Raw genomic sequence first — 17,122 nt, 5'->3', positions numbered from 1 at the left:
TTTTTTATATTGCCATTATATTTTTTTTCTTATGTCCCAAAATATATTTATTTTTTCATATTTCTTGGATAATATCCTTTTACTGATATACTATACTTTTTGAGACCTACTTCATAATGTCATACTCAATTGTTCTCCAATTTTATTACAGGAGAAGCATTCTGACAACTCTACAAATGTTCCGACGTTTCACAAACTGACTACCTTGTGCTTCGATGCATGTGATCTGGACAAAAATCTAGATATATTGTTGAGTTTTCTGGAGAATGCTCCTCATATGGAGAAAGCAATATTGCAGAACTGCAAGGTACTAGTTTTCTCTTATTTCTGTTTGTCTTGTTACTCTCCATTTTGTTGGCTACTTGGTTTATCTTCTCACGGTGTTCGTGTGTGATGCTCTCACAGATTCCAAATAATTCGAGAAAGAGGAAAATAATGGCAAGGGCAAATAGGACCCTGATTTCTCCCGAGCACGAAAACGTGACAGTTTTGGCGTTTCAGTACTTTTAAGCTTATCAAGATCGCATATAAAAACGACAATATCAAAGATGTGATTGAACTTTTACTGTGCAATTCGACAGAACTTGAGAACAGCACAATCATCCTCACAAGACATTAAATTGTTTGAGTTGTATTCGCGTGCAGCTTGTTGGTATGTCACTTTTGAATTGTTTTTTACCAATTGTATGCCCAAATGTATACAAATATATAGCAAAATTGTTTGTTTATCCGACATGAAGTGTCCTGGGTGGTTACATTATCATCCATTGTGGGTTGGATAAACGAGAGTGATGACATCGGAATTCCTGTTCCGCCCCACTGCATTTGGTCCGGTCCATTAGTTAGATTCAGCCATAAGTAGGCCCAATTTTCTAGGAATAAAGTTCACCTGTCGTCCCTCAACTTTACCCCAGGTTTGTTTGACATCCCCCATCCATCATCACACTTAAAATTAGGGATCCGGATAGACCTCCAGGGGTCCGGTCAGATCAATTTTGCATTTGAATTTGTCAATATCAGTAGTACCAAATTTGATCGTAAACAGAAATCTCAATCCTTACATCGAACATATCGTGTTTGAGTTACATTTAGGCCATCCTTGATTTTGTTTTTATGGCATGGCTTTGATATAAGCTAGGTTCGATTGTTCACAAAACTTAGTAGCATGTCCTACGTTGTAACGGGCTATAAGTAGCAATGACTATAAGAAGATTAGGGATAAAATATTTGGTAGTTACCTATAAATGCTACGTGTAGGAGCGCGTTGCCTGCCGTGGAGAAGGGGAGGAAAGTAAGACAACTTTACTTTTAACAGTACTACAAATTGTTAAACATAAAATTGCTTCATACATACTACCTTCGTCTCAAAATAAAACAACCTAGTACAACATAAGACACATTCTAATACTATAAATCTGTTGTTATACCATAGTAGGGAAGGAGTATAACATTAGAAATTTAATTGTCCATAAACAAAAATTTTTAGCTGTGATAATGATGTCATAAGTGGGACACCGGGTTATTTTTGCTCTGGATTTGCATTGACTCAGTTCTCCATACCGTGCAAAAACTGCGGAGGCCAAGAACAGCCCGTTTGGTTGGAGAGAGTTTTCAAGAGGGATTGAGGCTACTAAGTGTTTTGTTTGGTTGGGAGACATGGAAATTTTGGTGGGATGAGGATAGAGAATTGAGGAAGGAACTCCCTCCTTTTCAATACCTGGGTAGGGGCAGTTAATTGGGAGGGAATTCCTCCTTTACTTTGTCTAAGCAAATCTCACCCATCCGTTTTTATTACTGATCTAGTCTCCAACTAAACTCCCTATCAATTTCCATCGCCTCTGCCAAACAAGATATTATGATTAAAAATCAAATTCCCATCTTAATTTTATCATCAATTTCCTCGTGTAAACTCCCAATCCCCTTCCCTCGAGTTCCCGAGCAAGCCGGAAACTCTCATCTGATCGGCCACCGTGCGTTCCACGGGTCCAAAGTCCAAACCCTACCGTCTTCTTCCGCGATCTAGCGGTGGCAACGCGCGCGCGCCTGCATCTCTGGAAAGAAAGAAAGAAACAAACAGAGAGGAGAATACGACCCCAACGAACGAACGCCGGCGATGAAGCAGCCGTACGCCGACGACGACGGCGACCGCCTGAGCGCGCTGCCGGACTGCCTCCTCCACACGGTCATGTCCTTCCTCTCGGCGCGGCAGGCCGTGCGGACGTGCGTGCTGTCGCGGCGGTGGCGCGGGCTGTGGCTGTCCATGCCGTGCCTCAACATCGACGGCGACGAGTACCGGCCGGCCACGGCCGGCGGCGGCGGCGGCGCCACCATCACCGAGAGGTGGGAGAGGCTGGAGAACTTCACCACCAGCCTGCTCTTCGCCCACAACGCGCCGTTCCTGGACAGGTTCCGCCTCCATCTCCCAAACTTCCAGCGCATCACGGCTACTCAGCAGCATCACGGGCGGCAGATGGAGAGATGGATCCTCCGCGGCTTCCGGTACCGGCCCGCCGCGCTGGAGATCGCCGTCGGAGTCGCCGCCGTCGCGTTCAAGCTGCCTCTCCTCGGCACCTCCTCGGCTAGCCGCCTCAAGAGATTGCATCTTTCCGGCGTGGTTTTGGACGGCGGCTTCGGCGAGTGCATCCGCTCATGGTGCCCCGTCTTGGAAGCCATGGAGCTCAAGGCTTGCATCTTCGAGGATCTGAAGGAGATCGTCTCCAGCACGATCAAGAGTTTGGCCATTGTTGACTGCAGAAGTGGGCACCATACTGATGCATTGGTTTGTCGAATGGATTCCCTCGTTGAAGCATCGATTAGTGGAACACGTTTCGGATCCGACTTTGACAAGACGACATCCACTTTAATAGGCAGTCTAATCAACGTGAGGGAACTTAATGTGTCGTGGTTTCAGCCAGTGGTATGTAGTATAACCCATCTTGACACATGAACATTACTTATTCGCTTCGACATTCAGATTACTTTTACAGAAATTGTAGGAGAACCACTTTTTCCAAGCTAGTTTCTATCTACTGCACTCCTTTCAATCCTAGATAACTTGATCTACCACAAAAGCACCTTTTTATGCTATACTTTGTTGAACCTGTCTGCTTTTTCATATTGCTATTATAAATTTCTTCTATCTAACAATAATCATTACACTATATATAATGCCTTACCAACTGTGTATGGTCCTATTATGAGGATCCTATATATGATCATGTGATACTCAATTCAGCTCCAATTTATTTCAGGAGTTGAAATATGGTGAATCTGCGAACTTTCAAACATTTCACGAGCTCACTACATTGAACATATATGAATGTGATCTGGGTCAAAATTTACATATATTGCTGAGTTTTCTGCAGAACACTCCTAACCTCAAGAAAGTTATATTGCAGAACTGCGAGGTACTACTTATACTTTCTTTCAGTTTGTTTTGTTACTCTGCTTTCTTGATTTATCATCCTAGAGTGATCCTGTGTGATGCCCCAATAGATTTCAGGTCATTCGAGAAAGAGGAAAAGAACACCCAGGGCAAACAGGAACCAGATTCATTCCAAGCGCAGAAGTCTGATAACTTCCAAGTCTGAGATCTCGAAGATAATGAAGATGACATATGAAGATGACGGTGTCAGTGACCTTATTGAACTTTTGTTGCGCAATTGGAGAAAACTTGAGGACCATACTATCATAATCACCAAGATTTGAGTCTTTTGCATATGGTGTTATCATATGCCTGATTCTTATGTCATTTTGTACTATACTGTGTGTATTTTTACAAATAGTAACTAAAACCATATATATGACTAATGCCAGACTGGTGTGATTAAGGGCATTACCTCCAATGTATGCTAGTATTAACTGATTCCAGTGAGATTCGTAAAATCACTCTTTTATAGTTTCAAGTTGAGAAATTTAAGTAAAACAGCCATTTGATTATTTGATGATGCTCCTCCCTATTGATCAATTGACAGTTGACACTGTTACCATACTACAGGTGCAAGGATTAGCTTCATTTTCTGTTCTGTCATTCCAATCTATTGATTCCTTTCAAAATGATAAGTGCCAATTTGTCAAGTTTTTATCCTAGAAATGCAAATAAACATCTTCATGATGCTCTTGGAATAATCTGTTGTGAGGATAATGTTTTGTGACACTGCTTGTGTTGAAAGTCATTTATTATAAATTGGGGAAGACAAAGTAATTGATTTTCTTGTCCAAATATCGTTGAGCAAACTATAATAGGAGAACTAAACTTTCTCCCTCCATTATTGTAATAACATAGGAGAACTAAACTTTCTCCCTCCATTATTGTAATCATAACCAGAGATCTAAATAAAATACCTTGGTAGCTGGATGAAAACTATTCCATAGGAGAACTAAACTTTCTCCCTCCATTATTGTAATCATAACCAGAGATCTAAATAAAATACCTTGGTAGCTGGATGAAAACTATTCCATGTCAATATGAAGCGTACTTCGAGGCAAACTCAGCAATATTCTTATTCGAGCTCCCTCCTTTCTTCATGGCTTCCTTAGCTTTCTTCATCCACCTATTAGCATTTTTCCTGTACTCTGCCTTCCTCTCACTCTCTAGAACCTCTCTGATGCATCTCTCCACCTCTTCTTTTCTCACCATGCCTTCCTTGTCCCGATGTACGCGTACACCATTTCCCCATGCACTTTCAATGTACTTCGCTGTAGTTGGTTGGTCTGTCCACTGAGGCATCGCTAACAGTGGAACGCCAGTAACAATTGCTTCTGTTGTTGAGTTCCATCCACAGTGAGTTAAGAAACAGCCTGTTGATTAATGAAGAATAATCAGTTTCTACCTGCAGCTTAATTATTTGAAACTGTTTACTGCAGATACTTCCGATAGAATTGACATGATACACACATCTTATCGCCCAAGAGTTGGATTGACAAGATAGGTTACCCATTGGATAATTTGGTTGAAGGCAGTAACTTGAGCTAGGTTTGTGGGATCCAAAATACAGATCTTATGAAAATGACTCAGTATGCCATGTGTAAATAATTAGGGACAGTATGTCCTTGTAGAATTCTATAGCTGCCATTAGATTTTGTAGGATCGAACAGCAAGAACTAAGCCAACCAGAGGGGGGGGGGGTGAATGGTTGTAGGGGTTTACAGATTTAAGTGAAGAAACACTCCAATCAAACTGATCAGTATCTATGCATCAGTTACAACTAGTGTATTCGTGCTTCTGTCTTTCTCTGACAACTACTTTTAACTGTCTCTGCAGCTTATGTAATTTTGAGAGATATATGGTTCATATTTATTCCAATATCTAGAACTTTCAGTCTTCTATTCTCACCATATATCTGTAATCGTAGCCTTCTGACATTAATTCTGTCTCATGAAATACTTGAACTAGTAGTTTAGTGAATGAACTGAAATTAACAGCATTATTACCGATTTGACTCAAAATCTGAGTTGAATATATTACATTTCCACATTTGAATAAAAAATAAATGGGGCCACGAGTAACATTTAACCAGATTAAAGATAGTTGCTAACAGTTGCGTATTTTTGTGAATAAAACATGACTTTTTGTCCCATACCTGTGGCTTTGTGAGATAAGACCTCAAGCTGGGGACACCAAGAAACGATTAGGCCCCTCTCCTTGCACTTGTCACGGAGTTCTTCTGATAGCTTGTGTTCATCACAGGACCTCACGACCCAAAGGAACGGTTTACCGGAATTGCAAAATCCATTGCCCAGCTCATCTAACTGAGTTGGGTCAAGATCAGCAACAGTCCCATAGGAAGCATAGACAACAGAGCAAGGGGGCTGATTATCTAGCCACGCCAAGCAAGGTGAAGTGCTGTCAGAAATGTTGAACCCATAGTTCTTGTTTGGTTGTAAGCGATCGTCATCCAAGTAGAAGGATGGTACGGTCGGACCAATCGTCTTAAAACGCCATGCTGATGCCAAGTAATCTGCCTCCTGATTAAGTAACAACATTGCAGCTATCAAATCTTCTACCTTCTCCAATTCTCTCTGGGGCAAAACAACAAACAGACGAGGGGCATGAGCAGGTTGACTCACCTTCGGCTCCAATTCTTGGAAAGAATTGACGAGCACGTCGTCGGCGTCCTCCAGCCCGTCGAACTGGCCCAGCACCGCCTCCAGGAACGGCGGGTACGACTCCGGCGCCTTCACGAACGACGGCACGTCCTCCGGCCCGAGCTCCACGCTCAGCAACCCCCGGAGCGCGCCCCCGTCCACGACGGGCAACCCAACGCGCCCCGCCCAGACCTCCCCGTAGATGACGTCCACGGCGCACGGCTGCGAGAAGAACGCGGCGGCTGGCACCCCAGCGCCGCGCGCCACGCGCCCCGCCCACGGGAGGTGCGGGTCGTACACCAGCACGCGGGGCGGCCTCCCCGCGGCGGCCTCGGAGCGGAGGAGGACACCCAGGGTCTCCGAGCCCACATCCGCCAGCCGCCGGGTGTACTCCCTGGCGTCCCCGCAGGCCGCCATGCCGCCGGAGTCGAAGCCGTCGGAGATGGCGGCGACGCGGAAGGGGGCGAGAGGGGGCGGGACGGTGGAGAGAACGTGGCGGGTGGTGACGAGCGTGGGGAGGAAGCCGTGGTGCGCCGCGAGGTGGCGGCCGAACTGCAGGATCGGGTTGACGTGGCCTTGCGCCTCGGGGAAAGCGAGGAGGAAGACATGGCCGCCGGCGCCGCCGCCGCCGTCTTGGGTGGAGGAGGTGGTGGTGGCCGGTGCGTTCTCCATCTCGGCTGTTTCGTTTTTTCTTCTCTGTGTCGCCCGGGAGGCCGGGACATGGAGGAGCATAGTCCAAGACTAGTCCATCCTACCATTTTTGGTTTTTTCTTCTAGCAAATTATTTTACAAAATTATGGCTATGATTAGTTCTCTTCAAACTTCCAACTTTTCCGTCACATCAAATATTTGATATTTGCATGAAGTATTAAATGTGAAAAAAAACAATTGCACAGTTTGTATGTAAATTATGAGACGAATCTTTTGAGCCTAATTACGTCATGATTTGACAATGTGGTGCTGCAGTAAACATTTATTAATGACGGATTAATTAGGCTTAATAGATTTACCTCGCAGTTTACAAGCGGAATCTATAATTTATTTTGTTATCGGTGTACATTTAATACTTCAAATGTGTGTCCGTATACTTAAAAATAAATTTTGAAATAGAACTAAACACGGCATGTGTTTTCTTTTCTGTGTTAGAAAAGACAATTTTTTAAAATAATTCTTAACATTTTTTAAATTATACCATCTCCAAAATATATATTTGACTATATTTTTCTTATTATAATATATAATAAATAAATAAATTTTTATTTTTTATAGTATTTCCTAAAACAAATATATATATATTTTTATTTAGCATAGATTCTTTTAAATGTTTAGAGAATAAAATTAGCTCGAAGTCTAGATAAAAGAAAATCTAGATTTATTTTTGATTCATAATGAAAAAAATTGTTGCAAAATTTACATTTAGATGTCAAACTAAATTTACATAATTATTATTTGTGCCATCTTCTCTAGTGTGGTTCATTATTTTTCCTTGACCCTCTAATCTTTCCCTTAATTTCTATTGGTGTGCTATGTTATGAGTTTTTAATTTTAAATTAAAATAAAAGCTCTACGTATTATTATGAAAATCATCTTAGAATTTAGCCTTTTCTTTTTTCATGCACAGTTTTTTACATACAAGTGTGCTAACCTATAGAATTAATTGTTGTAACCAATGCTAATTTAGGTTGCGTTCAATCTCTTTGTTTTGATATTTTTGACGCATGCAAAACGAGAAATCACATTAGCACATGATTAATTAAGTATCAATAATTATAAACTTGAAAATTAGGTTTATTTGATTTTTTTTAAATAACTTCTATATATAAATTTTTTGCAAAAAAATATCATTTAACAGTTTGAAAAGCTTGCTAACGGACAACGAGGAAGTTGAAGTTTGAAGTTGAGAAATAGAACTATGCCTTAATCATAGGGACTTAAAAAGTACAATGCATACTTTTTTTTTGACTAATTTTCAGATTATACCAAAATTAGGTAGTGGTTTTGCCTTTTGTTTTCTGAATTTTGTAAATCTTTCTACAGTCATATGCAGAGTGGGACTGTAGATTGCTTGGAAAGCCTTTTATATTTTCATAGTTCTATTGCTAGTTCTATTCCCTATGTATTTTTTTTTATTTTCTTTGCTCTCACACATGTGAGGCAGGCACTGGAAAGTTCCAGAAAAAATCCAGCTTTACTATTTTTCATTGATCCAATCCTACGGCTTCCTGCTTTTTTTTCTCCATCAGACGGTTCAGCTTTCGTTGCTGACGTGGATCAATTGAGTGCTATTTTTGGATTCACAGTTCACCTATAGAGATTTCTTCTGAAAAATATACCTATAGGCTCGGACATTCTCTGTATACAATTCCGTATTTTCAATAGCCCAGGATTTAGAGAACTCGGATTAATATCTGTAGCATTACTGCTATTAATTAGCATTGCTCTGTTTGTGTGCTTGGTGATGCTCTGTTCGTGTATTGGTGTTGCCAAAGGAAGCGGAGAGGAAATGGGCTCCATGACGGACAGAAGGCTGCAGAGAAGGGGAAAGAGCAAGGAAGCAGAGAAGGGGCTCTGACTTTCTCGCCTGCAAACAACACACTGCCGCTGCCTCGAGGCTGGTTGATTTTCACTAATACTCCAATCGTTAGGGCCGATGTGATACCTCTGCGTAATTATGTGCCTCCGTACCACCAAAAAATCCATTCCATTCTAAGATGGATTTAGTGGCGATAAAAAATAACTAAAATATTCTTAATTAAAAAATAGTAAAAATTATATGTAGGTAAAAAATATTGAAGGGATAAAACTTCTCGTTTTACGTGATGAGGGTAGGTAGGATAATAGAAGTTGGTTTTAGTGGGATAAAATTCAAATTATAGAAGTTGAGTTTTTTTGGGAGTAGAAATTAATCCCTATATCATTTGTTTATCATCACGTTGCCACACTTTGTCCCCCTGTTTAGTTCCCAAAATGTTTTCCCTAAAAACATCACATCTAATCTTTGGACACATGTACAAAGCACTAAATGTAGATGAAAAAAAAACTAATTGCATAGTTAGGGGGGAAATCGCGAGATGAATCTTTTGAGCCTAATTAGTCCATGATTAGTCATAAGTGCTACAGTAACCCACATGTGCAAATAGCGGATTAATTAGGCTCAAAAGATTCGTCTCGTGGTTTCCAGGCGAGTTATGAAGTTAGTTTTTTCATTCGTGTCCAAAAACCCCTTCCGACATCCGGTCAAACGTCCGATGTGACACCCAAAAAATTTTATTTCGCGAACTAAACATGCCCAAGGCTGAGTTCTTATCCCAGTTTTCCCAACTCACCTCTCTCATTTTCCACGCGCACGTTTTTCAAACTGCTAAACGGTGTGTTTTTTTTTAAAAAAAAATTATATACGAAAGTTTGTTTTAAAAAATCATATTAATCTATTTTTTTAAAAAAGTTAATACATAATTAATTGTGCAATAATACGTGCTCCGTTTTACGTACCGGGGAGGAGGGGTTCCCAACACCTCCTCCCGAAAACAGCCTAAGCCGATTTACTGGCGCCCTCTTACTTTAGGCTATAAGTTTTTTTTTGAGAGGCTTTAGGCTATAAGTTGAAAAATCAAAACCAACAGATATTTTTTTTTGTTTGGCTTTTATAAAGCTGTCACTCCTAGGCTGTCTTTGGTATTAAGGGATGGAAACTAATCCCTTCCGTATGAAAAAAATCCCTTCCATATAAAAAACGGAGTGATCTATTAACGTGTGATTAATTAAGTATTACCTACCGTACTTTTTTTTTAAAAAAAGGATCAATATAATTTTTTAAGCAACTTTCGTATATAATTTTTTTTCAAAAAACACACCGTTTAACAATTTGAAAAACGTATAAGCGAAAAATAAGGAGAGTGGGTTTCCAACTCTAGGTGCCAAACGCAACCTTACACTGTTGAGCAAAAAGTTGGGTTGAACTAGTTTTTTTTTTCTTATGTGAAATGGAGATAAGATTTTACCATTAAACTTAAGCCTTAAAATCCTTTAACTTATTAACAAAAAACAAAAAGTCGTCTTAAAAGCCTAACCCCAAATAAAGAGGATCGGTTCTTTAAGCTAACCTTTTTAGCTTTTATATAGTTCTATTTTGCTTTTATTTTATGTAGTAGTTAATAAGCTTGTGCCCTTTTTTAAGGAAATTCTGTGGCTTTCAAGTCTCGAGGGTAAGGTGAAGTCCTATCCGTAATTCACAAAATTGAAAGGACTACTCGAACCTGGATTAAATTTTGGCTTAGTATAGCTAAAAGAAAAGTACGACGAACAAACTGACTATTTGTTGGGGCTTAAACTTTTTCGTTTAGCTCATGAGCCCCAAAAAAGGCCCATCTGCGATTCACATATGAAAAGCTACTCAAATATGGCTGTTGATTTTAATAGTGCAGGAGTGGTTTATAGCTTTAAATATAACGAACCAAAATGTTGATACAACACGTGCAACATTACCCTTTACTTGCAAATCAAGTCCAATTCATGTTTCATGCCACGTTCGCCGTGCCGATTCCCGACACGGCGACACCCCCTGAAACAGTGTACACCGCAAATTTGGACCATGGAGAGAGCAATCTTGGCCGTCACTCCACTGCACTCCTATTTATCCATTAACAATCCTTGTGATGCAAAACACACACACCAGCCGCCGCATGGCAGTACCAGAAACCAACACAAAACAAGATCATGGGGAGCATGAGCACACCGGCGGCGAGCGCCAACGGCGGGCAAGTGCTCCTGTTGCCGTTCCCGGCGGCGCAGGGCCACACCAACCCGATGCTCCAGTTCGGGCGCCGCCTCGCGTACCACGGCCTCCGCCCCACCCTCGTCACCACGCGGTACGTGCTCTCCACCACGCCGCCGCCGGGGGACCCCTTCCGCGTCGCCGCCATCTCCGACGGCTTCGACGACGCCAGCGGCATGGCCGCGCTCCCGGACCCCGGGGAGTACCTCCGCACCCTGGAGGCTCACGGTGCACGCACGCTGGCGGAGCTCCTCCTCTCCGAGGCGCGCGCGGGGCGGCCGGCGCGCGTGCTGGTGTACGACCCGCACCTGCCGTGGGCGCGCCGCGTGGCGCGCGCCGCCGGCGTGGCCACCGCTGCGTTCCTGTCGCAGCCGTGCGCCGTCGACCTCATCTACGGGGAGGTGTGCGCGCGGCGGCTGGCGCTGCCGGTGACGCCGACGGACGCGAGAGGTCTGTACGCGCGGGGTGTGCTTGGCGTCGAGCTGGGGCCCGACGACGTGCCGCCGTTCGTTGCGGCGCCAGAGTTGACACCAGCCTTCTGTGAGCAGTCGATCGAGCAGTTCGCCGGACTGGAGGACGACGACGACGTGCTCGTCAACTCATTCTCTGACCTCGAGCCAAAGGTATAGCTGCGTTCCTTTCACTGGCTTGGGAACTCATTTCCTCTGCACGAAAAACGGAATGATCCATTAGCACACGATTAATTAAGTAGTAGCTAATATTTTTTCACAAATGGATTAATATGGTTCTTTTAAGCACGTTCGTATAGAAACTTTCTAAAAAAACATTTTAAAAAGCGTGCGTGTGGAACACGAGAGATAGGGGTTGGGAACAAAGAGCAACGAATAGTTTAGTTCGTTTCTAGGTGTTCCCAACTCTCCCCTCTCGTTTTCCGCGCGCACGCTTTTTAGACGGTTAAATGGTATGTTTTTGCAAAAAGTTTCGATACGAAAGTTGCTTAAAAATCATCTTAATCCATTTTTGAAAAAAACAATTAACTAATACTCCCTTCGTTTCACAATGTAAGACTTTCTAATATTGTCTACATTCATATATATATATATATATATATATATATATATATATATATATATATATATATATATATATATATATATATATATGTTACTGAATCTAGACAAATAACACATATATTTGTCTAGATTCATTAACATCTATATGAATATGGGCAAATGCTAGAAATTCTTACATTATGAAACGGATGAAGTACTTAATTAGTCACGTGCTAATGGATCGCTCCGTTTTCCGTGCGGGAGGGATCAGTTCCCATCCTCCTAAAATGAAGAAGTGTGCTTCCATCCAAACATACTCCATTAGTTTCATATTATAAATCGTTTGACTTTTTTCTAGTCAAACTTTGTTAAATTTGATATAGCTCGTACAAAAATTATCAACATATAAAATATCAAAATAGTTTCATTAACTCTAACATTAAATATATTTTGATAATATGTTTGTTTTGTGTTGAAATTACTTTTATATTTTTCTATAAACTCGAACAAACTTAAATAAATCTGACTAGAATAAAGTTAAACAACTTATAATATGAAACGGAGCGATTACCATAGATGATCATTGTATTGCAAAATTGTTACACATTTTTCTTGGGAAATTAAAATGAGCAGGAGGCAGCATACATGGAGTCGACATGGCGCGCGAAGACGATCGGCCCGTCATTGCCTTCGTTCTACCTCGACGACGGCCGGCTGCGGTCGAACACAGCATACGGGTTCAATCTCTTCAGGAGCACCGTGCCATGCATGGAATGGCTGGACAAGCAACCTCCTCGCTCTGTCGTCCTTGTGTCGTACGGGACAGTCTCCACCTTCGACGTAGCCAAGCTGGAGGAGCTCGGCAATGGCCTTTGCAACTCCGGCAAGCCATTCCTTTGGGTTGTCAGGTCCAATGAGGAGCACAAGTTATCTGTCCAACTCCGAAAAAAGTGTGAGAAGAGAGGACTAATTGTTCCCTTTTGCCCCCAGCTGGAGGTGCTTGCTCACAAGGCCACAGGTATTGGAACTAACCAAGAACTCAAATTATATTAATCTTGATAACAAAAAGTATACAAAAGACTAGTGAATAAGTAGTAGACAACAATAGCTAAATGCAAGTTTTTTTTTACCTGGCACCAAATATTTATATGTAGGTTGTTTCTTGTCGCACTGTGGATGGAACTCGACATTGGAGGCAATTGTTAATGGCGTACCGCTTGTGGCAATGCCACATTGGGCTGACCAACCAACCATTTCAAAGTATGTGGAGAGCTTGTGGGGCATGGGCGTGCGAGTGCAGCTGGACAAGAGCGGCATCTTACAAAGGGAAGAGGTAGAGAGATGCATCCGGGAGGTGATGGATGGTGACAGGAAGGAGGACTACAGGAGGAATGCTACAAGGTTGATGAAGAAAGCTAAGGAGTCAATGCAGGAAGGAGGGAGCTCTGACAAGAATATTGCTGAATTTGCTGCGAAGTATTCAAATTGACAAAAATTATTGCTGAAATCTCAAGCACCTAGCTATCAGAGATATTCTAGTTCTGACTTCTGAATACAATTGGTTTTTCTTCCTAGAGAAGTTCATGGAGGTCAAGGTGCTGATGTTTTCCACGAGTCAGCAGAAGTAAATTAAGTTTACAGTGTGTGTAAAATGGTAATTTATACTACTTACAATTTTTATTTTATAATTGAAGTGTCGTTAACTTATGTCCTCGTCGAGGGCAACAAGCTACCTTAGAGATATCACGATAACAAATGAATTATGTAAGCTTTACATACTTTGAGAGTACCGGGCATAGCTTGCTTACCAAATTACAGAACATATATATGTGCATGCATCAATTTCCTCTGATACCGGAAAAACTGTTATTTATCCTCTCCTCTCAATTCTTTCTACTAAAATTCGGCATTACAACAATATATCTCTCTTATTAATTACAAGTTTCTATAGTATATAAAGCAAAAAAAAAAATAAAGCGCAATGAAAAACTCAAGTAAATAATATGGTTAAAAAGGATGAGACTTCAATCCTCCATATCTTCCCTATCGCACAAAACCATCAACCAGAGCACTACCAGTTTATTTAAAACTGTTACTGAAATTAATATCATTCTCAGTTTAATATAACAATACTAATATACTATTCCAGGTGGTTTATTATATGGTTTAGTTAAGATGAAATTCACTGTGGGAGTTCACTTAGATATATATATTTTTAGAAAATCATGAGCTGCAGTTAGGAGTCCGATTGTCTCAAGTTAGCATGCGATTTTTTTTAAACAAATTTCTTATATGATTCCTTCTATATTACCAAAAGTGAACGGTCTTAAAAACCGACTCAAATACGGATATGTATTTTCAAAAGCAAACGAACTTAAAAACTGACTCTTACACGGATGACGTAAAAAAAACCGATAAAAATATTTTCAATTTTTATAATAGAGATAGTGATTGTCCACTGGTCGGCCCAAGCACACCTCTAAGAGCAATTGTTTTGTTTGACAGAAGGACTTCAAGGGCAGGAATCCCGGTGAGCAACTTCTCTTCGACCACGCGAACACCTATCCATTCTGTGAGGCTGTGATAGTCATAGTCCCTGGACAAAGCGAGTCTCCATTTCGCCTACAAACTTGTCGTCGTCAAGCGCGCCAGCACAACCAAAATTAACTTGCGCGCCACTCTGCCTCTCAACCCTTCAAACACCTAGTATAAAGCTCATCGTCGCCGCGAGCGAGCTTGCTACCTCCAAGTCAAATCACCAAGTGATTCGAACCCATGGCGAGCATGAATGATCAACACGGCGGCGCCACCGCCCACGTCCTGCTCGTGCCGTTGCCGGCGCAGGGCCACATGAACCCGATGCTCCAGTTCGGCCGCCGCCTCGCCTACCACGGCCTCCGCCCCACCCTCGTCGCCACCCGCTACGTGCTCTCCACGAGCCCTCCTCCCGGCGACCCCTTCCGCGTCGCCGCCTTCTCCGACGGCTTCGACGCCGGCGGCATGGCCTCCTGCCCCGACCCCGTCGAGTACTGCCGCCGCCTCGAGGCCGTCGGGTCGGAGACGCTGGCGCGGGTCATCGACGCCGAGGCGCGCGTGGGGAGGGCCGCGACCGTGCTCGTCTACGACCCCCACATGGCGTGGGTGCCGCGCGTGGCGCGCGCCGCCGGCGTCCCCACGGCCGCGTTCCTGTCGCAGCCGTGCGCCGTGGACGCGATCTACGGCGAGGTGTGGGCCGGCCGCGTTCCGCTGCCGATGGACGACGGGGGCGACCTCCGGCGGCGCGGGGTGCTCAGCGTCGACCTCGCGACGGCGGACTTGCCGCCATTCGTGGCGGCGCCGGAGCTGTACCCGAAATACCTCGACGTCTCGATCCGGCAATTCGAGGACCTGCTCGACGCCGACGACGTGTTCGTCAACTCGTTCAACGACCTCGAGCCGATGGAGGCCGAGCACATGGAGTCGACATGGCGAGCCAAGACCGTCGGCCCGACGTTGCCGTCCTTCTTCCTCGACGACGGCCGGCTGCCGGCGAACAAGAACCACGGCATCGACATCTTCACCGGTGATGCGCCGTGCATGGAATGGCTGGATAAGCAGGCACCCTGCTCGGTTGTTCTTGCCTCCTATGGCACGGTCTACTCTCTCGACGGCGCCGAGCTCGAGGAGCTCGGCAATGGCCTCTGCAATTCCGGCAAGCCATTCCTCTGGGTGGTGAGGTCGAGCGAGGGGCACAAGTTATCTGAAGAGCTTCGTGGAAAGTGCAAGGAGAAGGGGTTAATTGTGTCCTGGTGTCCCCAGCTTGAGGTCCTGAAACATAAGGCAACAGGTATGAATTGCTAATTAAAATGTCAATTACAAAGATAAAAATGTTTTTTTAATGATGTACTTCCTCCGTTTCATATTATAAAACTTTCTAACATTATCCACACTCATATATATGTGTTTAGATTCATTAATATCTATATAAATGTCGACAATGCTAGAAAGTCTTATAATATGAAACGGAGGGAGTAATAAGTAAAGGTACCACACCTTGCAGTGTTAATTGGTACCCTACGACAAATCATGAGTTAGAAATAGGGTCGAGTTAATACTTTCTCTATTTTGAATATACAGACACTGGTAAAAGTACTCCATCCGTCCATAAATATTTGACGTATTTGACTTTTTTAAATATGTTTGACCGCTCGTGTTATTCAAAAACTTTTATGAAATATATAAAACTATATGTATACATAAAAGTATATTTAACAATAAATCAAACGATAGAAAAAGAGTTAATAATTATTTAATTTTTTAATAAGACGAATGGTCAAACATATTTAAAAAAGTCAACGGCATTAAATATTTATGGACGAAGGGAGTATTATTTATTTTATTATGACTTATCCTCTAATGGTAACTTACATTTTTTTATATTTATGCAATATTTCTAAATAAGATAAATCATTAAACTTATATCGAAAAGTTGATAGGATCATATATTTAAAAATAGTTGTATTATGTTTGCAATATTTGATTAAACCTCTGCCACACAAATTTTTTCTGTGCAGGTTGTTTCTTGACGCATTGTGGATGGAACTCGACGATGGAAGCAATTGCTACGGCGGTGCCAATGGTTGCGATGCCTCAGTCAGCGGACCAACCGACTATAGCGAAGTACGTGGAAACCGCATGGGAGATTGGTGTGAGGGCACAACTAGATGAGAAAGGCTCTGTCACGAAGGAGGAGGTGGAGATATCCATCAAGAAAGTGATGGATGGGAAGAGGGCAGTGGAGTACAAGAGGAATGCAGCTAAGTGGATGCAAAAAGCCAAGGAAGCAGCACAAGTAGGCGGGAGCTCAGACAAGAACATTGCTGAATTTGTAGCAAAATATTTATCAAATTAGTATAGCTTTGTATACATCTGGTTTCTTCATGTAAGGATCTTGTAACACCAGCATGTAAAAAAAAATTAAATAGCAGACGACAAGATGGAGTTAGTTTTAATGTGTCTACAAAGATTTTGGTAGTATAAAACTAAATGAGTGGAAATTTGGTGGTATGAGACAAATTTTCCCTTCCCAAAGACCACTAAAAATATAAAAATATAAAGTAATTAAACGAGAAATCATCAGTCTACAGATGGTTTGCGAGTTCTACGGAAAATTAAAACTCAATCGGAGATGGATTTTCATCTGTCTAGGAGATATTAGCTCGTTTCTTGCATGTCAGCATGTCACTTAAATAGTTTAAATTTTTTAAAA

The 17,122-nt window shown here is 42.4% G+C and overlaps 4 protein-coding genes across 4 annotated transcripts; 3 read left to right on the top strand and 1 right to left on the bottom strand.

The window, feature by feature from the left end:
• The first annotated feature begins 1,862 nt into the window (after nucleotides 1-1,862).
• On the top strand, nucleotides 1,863-3,945 carry LOC107280743 (MEIOTIC F-BOX protein MOF-like). The gene is made up of 3 exons (XM_015780000.3): nucleotides 1,863-2,917; nucleotides 3,252-3,407; nucleotides 3,496-3,945. The coding sequence occupies exons 1-3, from the start codon at nucleotides 2,114-2,116 to the stop codon at nucleotides 3,706-3,708; spliced, it is 1,173 nt and encodes a 390-aa protein (XP_015635486.1). The 5' UTR covers nucleotides 1,863-2,113; the 3' UTR covers nucleotides 3,709-3,945.
• A 218-nt stretch (nucleotides 3,946-4,163) lies between these two features.
• On the bottom strand, nucleotides 4,164-6,794 carry LOC4335169 (UDP-glycosyltransferase 79-like). Its single transcript, XM_026024995.2, has 3 exons — nucleotides 6,070-6,794; nucleotides 5,583-5,967; nucleotides 4,164-4,800 (listed from the first exon to the last, which is right to left on the bottom strand). Exons 1-3 carry the CDS (start codon nucleotides 6,757-6,759, stop codon nucleotides 4,463-4,465), a joined length of 1,413 nt encoding a protein of 470 aa, XP_025880780.1. The 5' UTR covers nucleotides 6,760-6,794; the 3' UTR covers nucleotides 4,164-4,462.
• A 3,957-nt stretch (nucleotides 6,795-10,751) lies between these two features.
• Nucleotides 10,752-13,698, top strand: LOC136351064 (UDP-glycosyltransferase 79). Its single transcript, XM_015779995.3, has 3 exons — nucleotides 10,752-11,484; nucleotides 12,508-12,892; nucleotides 13,029-13,698. Exons 1-3 carry the CDS (start codon nucleotides 10,804-10,806, stop codon nucleotides 13,361-13,363), a joined length of 1,401 nt encoding a protein of 466 aa, XP_015635481.1. The 5' UTR covers nucleotides 10,752-10,803; the 3' UTR covers nucleotides 13,364-13,698.
• Nucleotides 13,699-14,517: 819 nt separating this feature from the next.
• LOC4335167 (UDP-glucosyltransferase UGT13248) lies at nucleotides 14,518-16,865 on the top strand. The gene is made up of 2 exons (XM_015779996.3): nucleotides 14,518-15,700; nucleotides 16,428-16,865. Exons 1-2 carry the CDS (start codon nucleotides 14,650-14,652, stop codon nucleotides 16,763-16,765), a joined length of 1,389 nt encoding a protein of 462 aa, XP_015635482.1. The 5' UTR covers nucleotides 14,518-14,649; the 3' UTR covers nucleotides 16,766-16,865.
• Nucleotides 16,866-17,122: the final 257 nt, after the last annotated feature.

The sequence above is a fragment of the Oryza sativa genome, chromosome 4, assembly GCF_034140825.1.
Source record: "Oryza sativa Japonica Group chromosome 4, ASM3414082v1".
NCBI classification, from domain to species: domain Eukaryota; kingdom Viridiplantae; phylum Streptophyta; class Magnoliopsida; order Poales; family Poaceae; genus Oryza; species Oryza sativa.
Note: the sequence above shows the minus strand (reverse complement) of the source record. Positions and strands in the feature narration are given on the sequence as shown.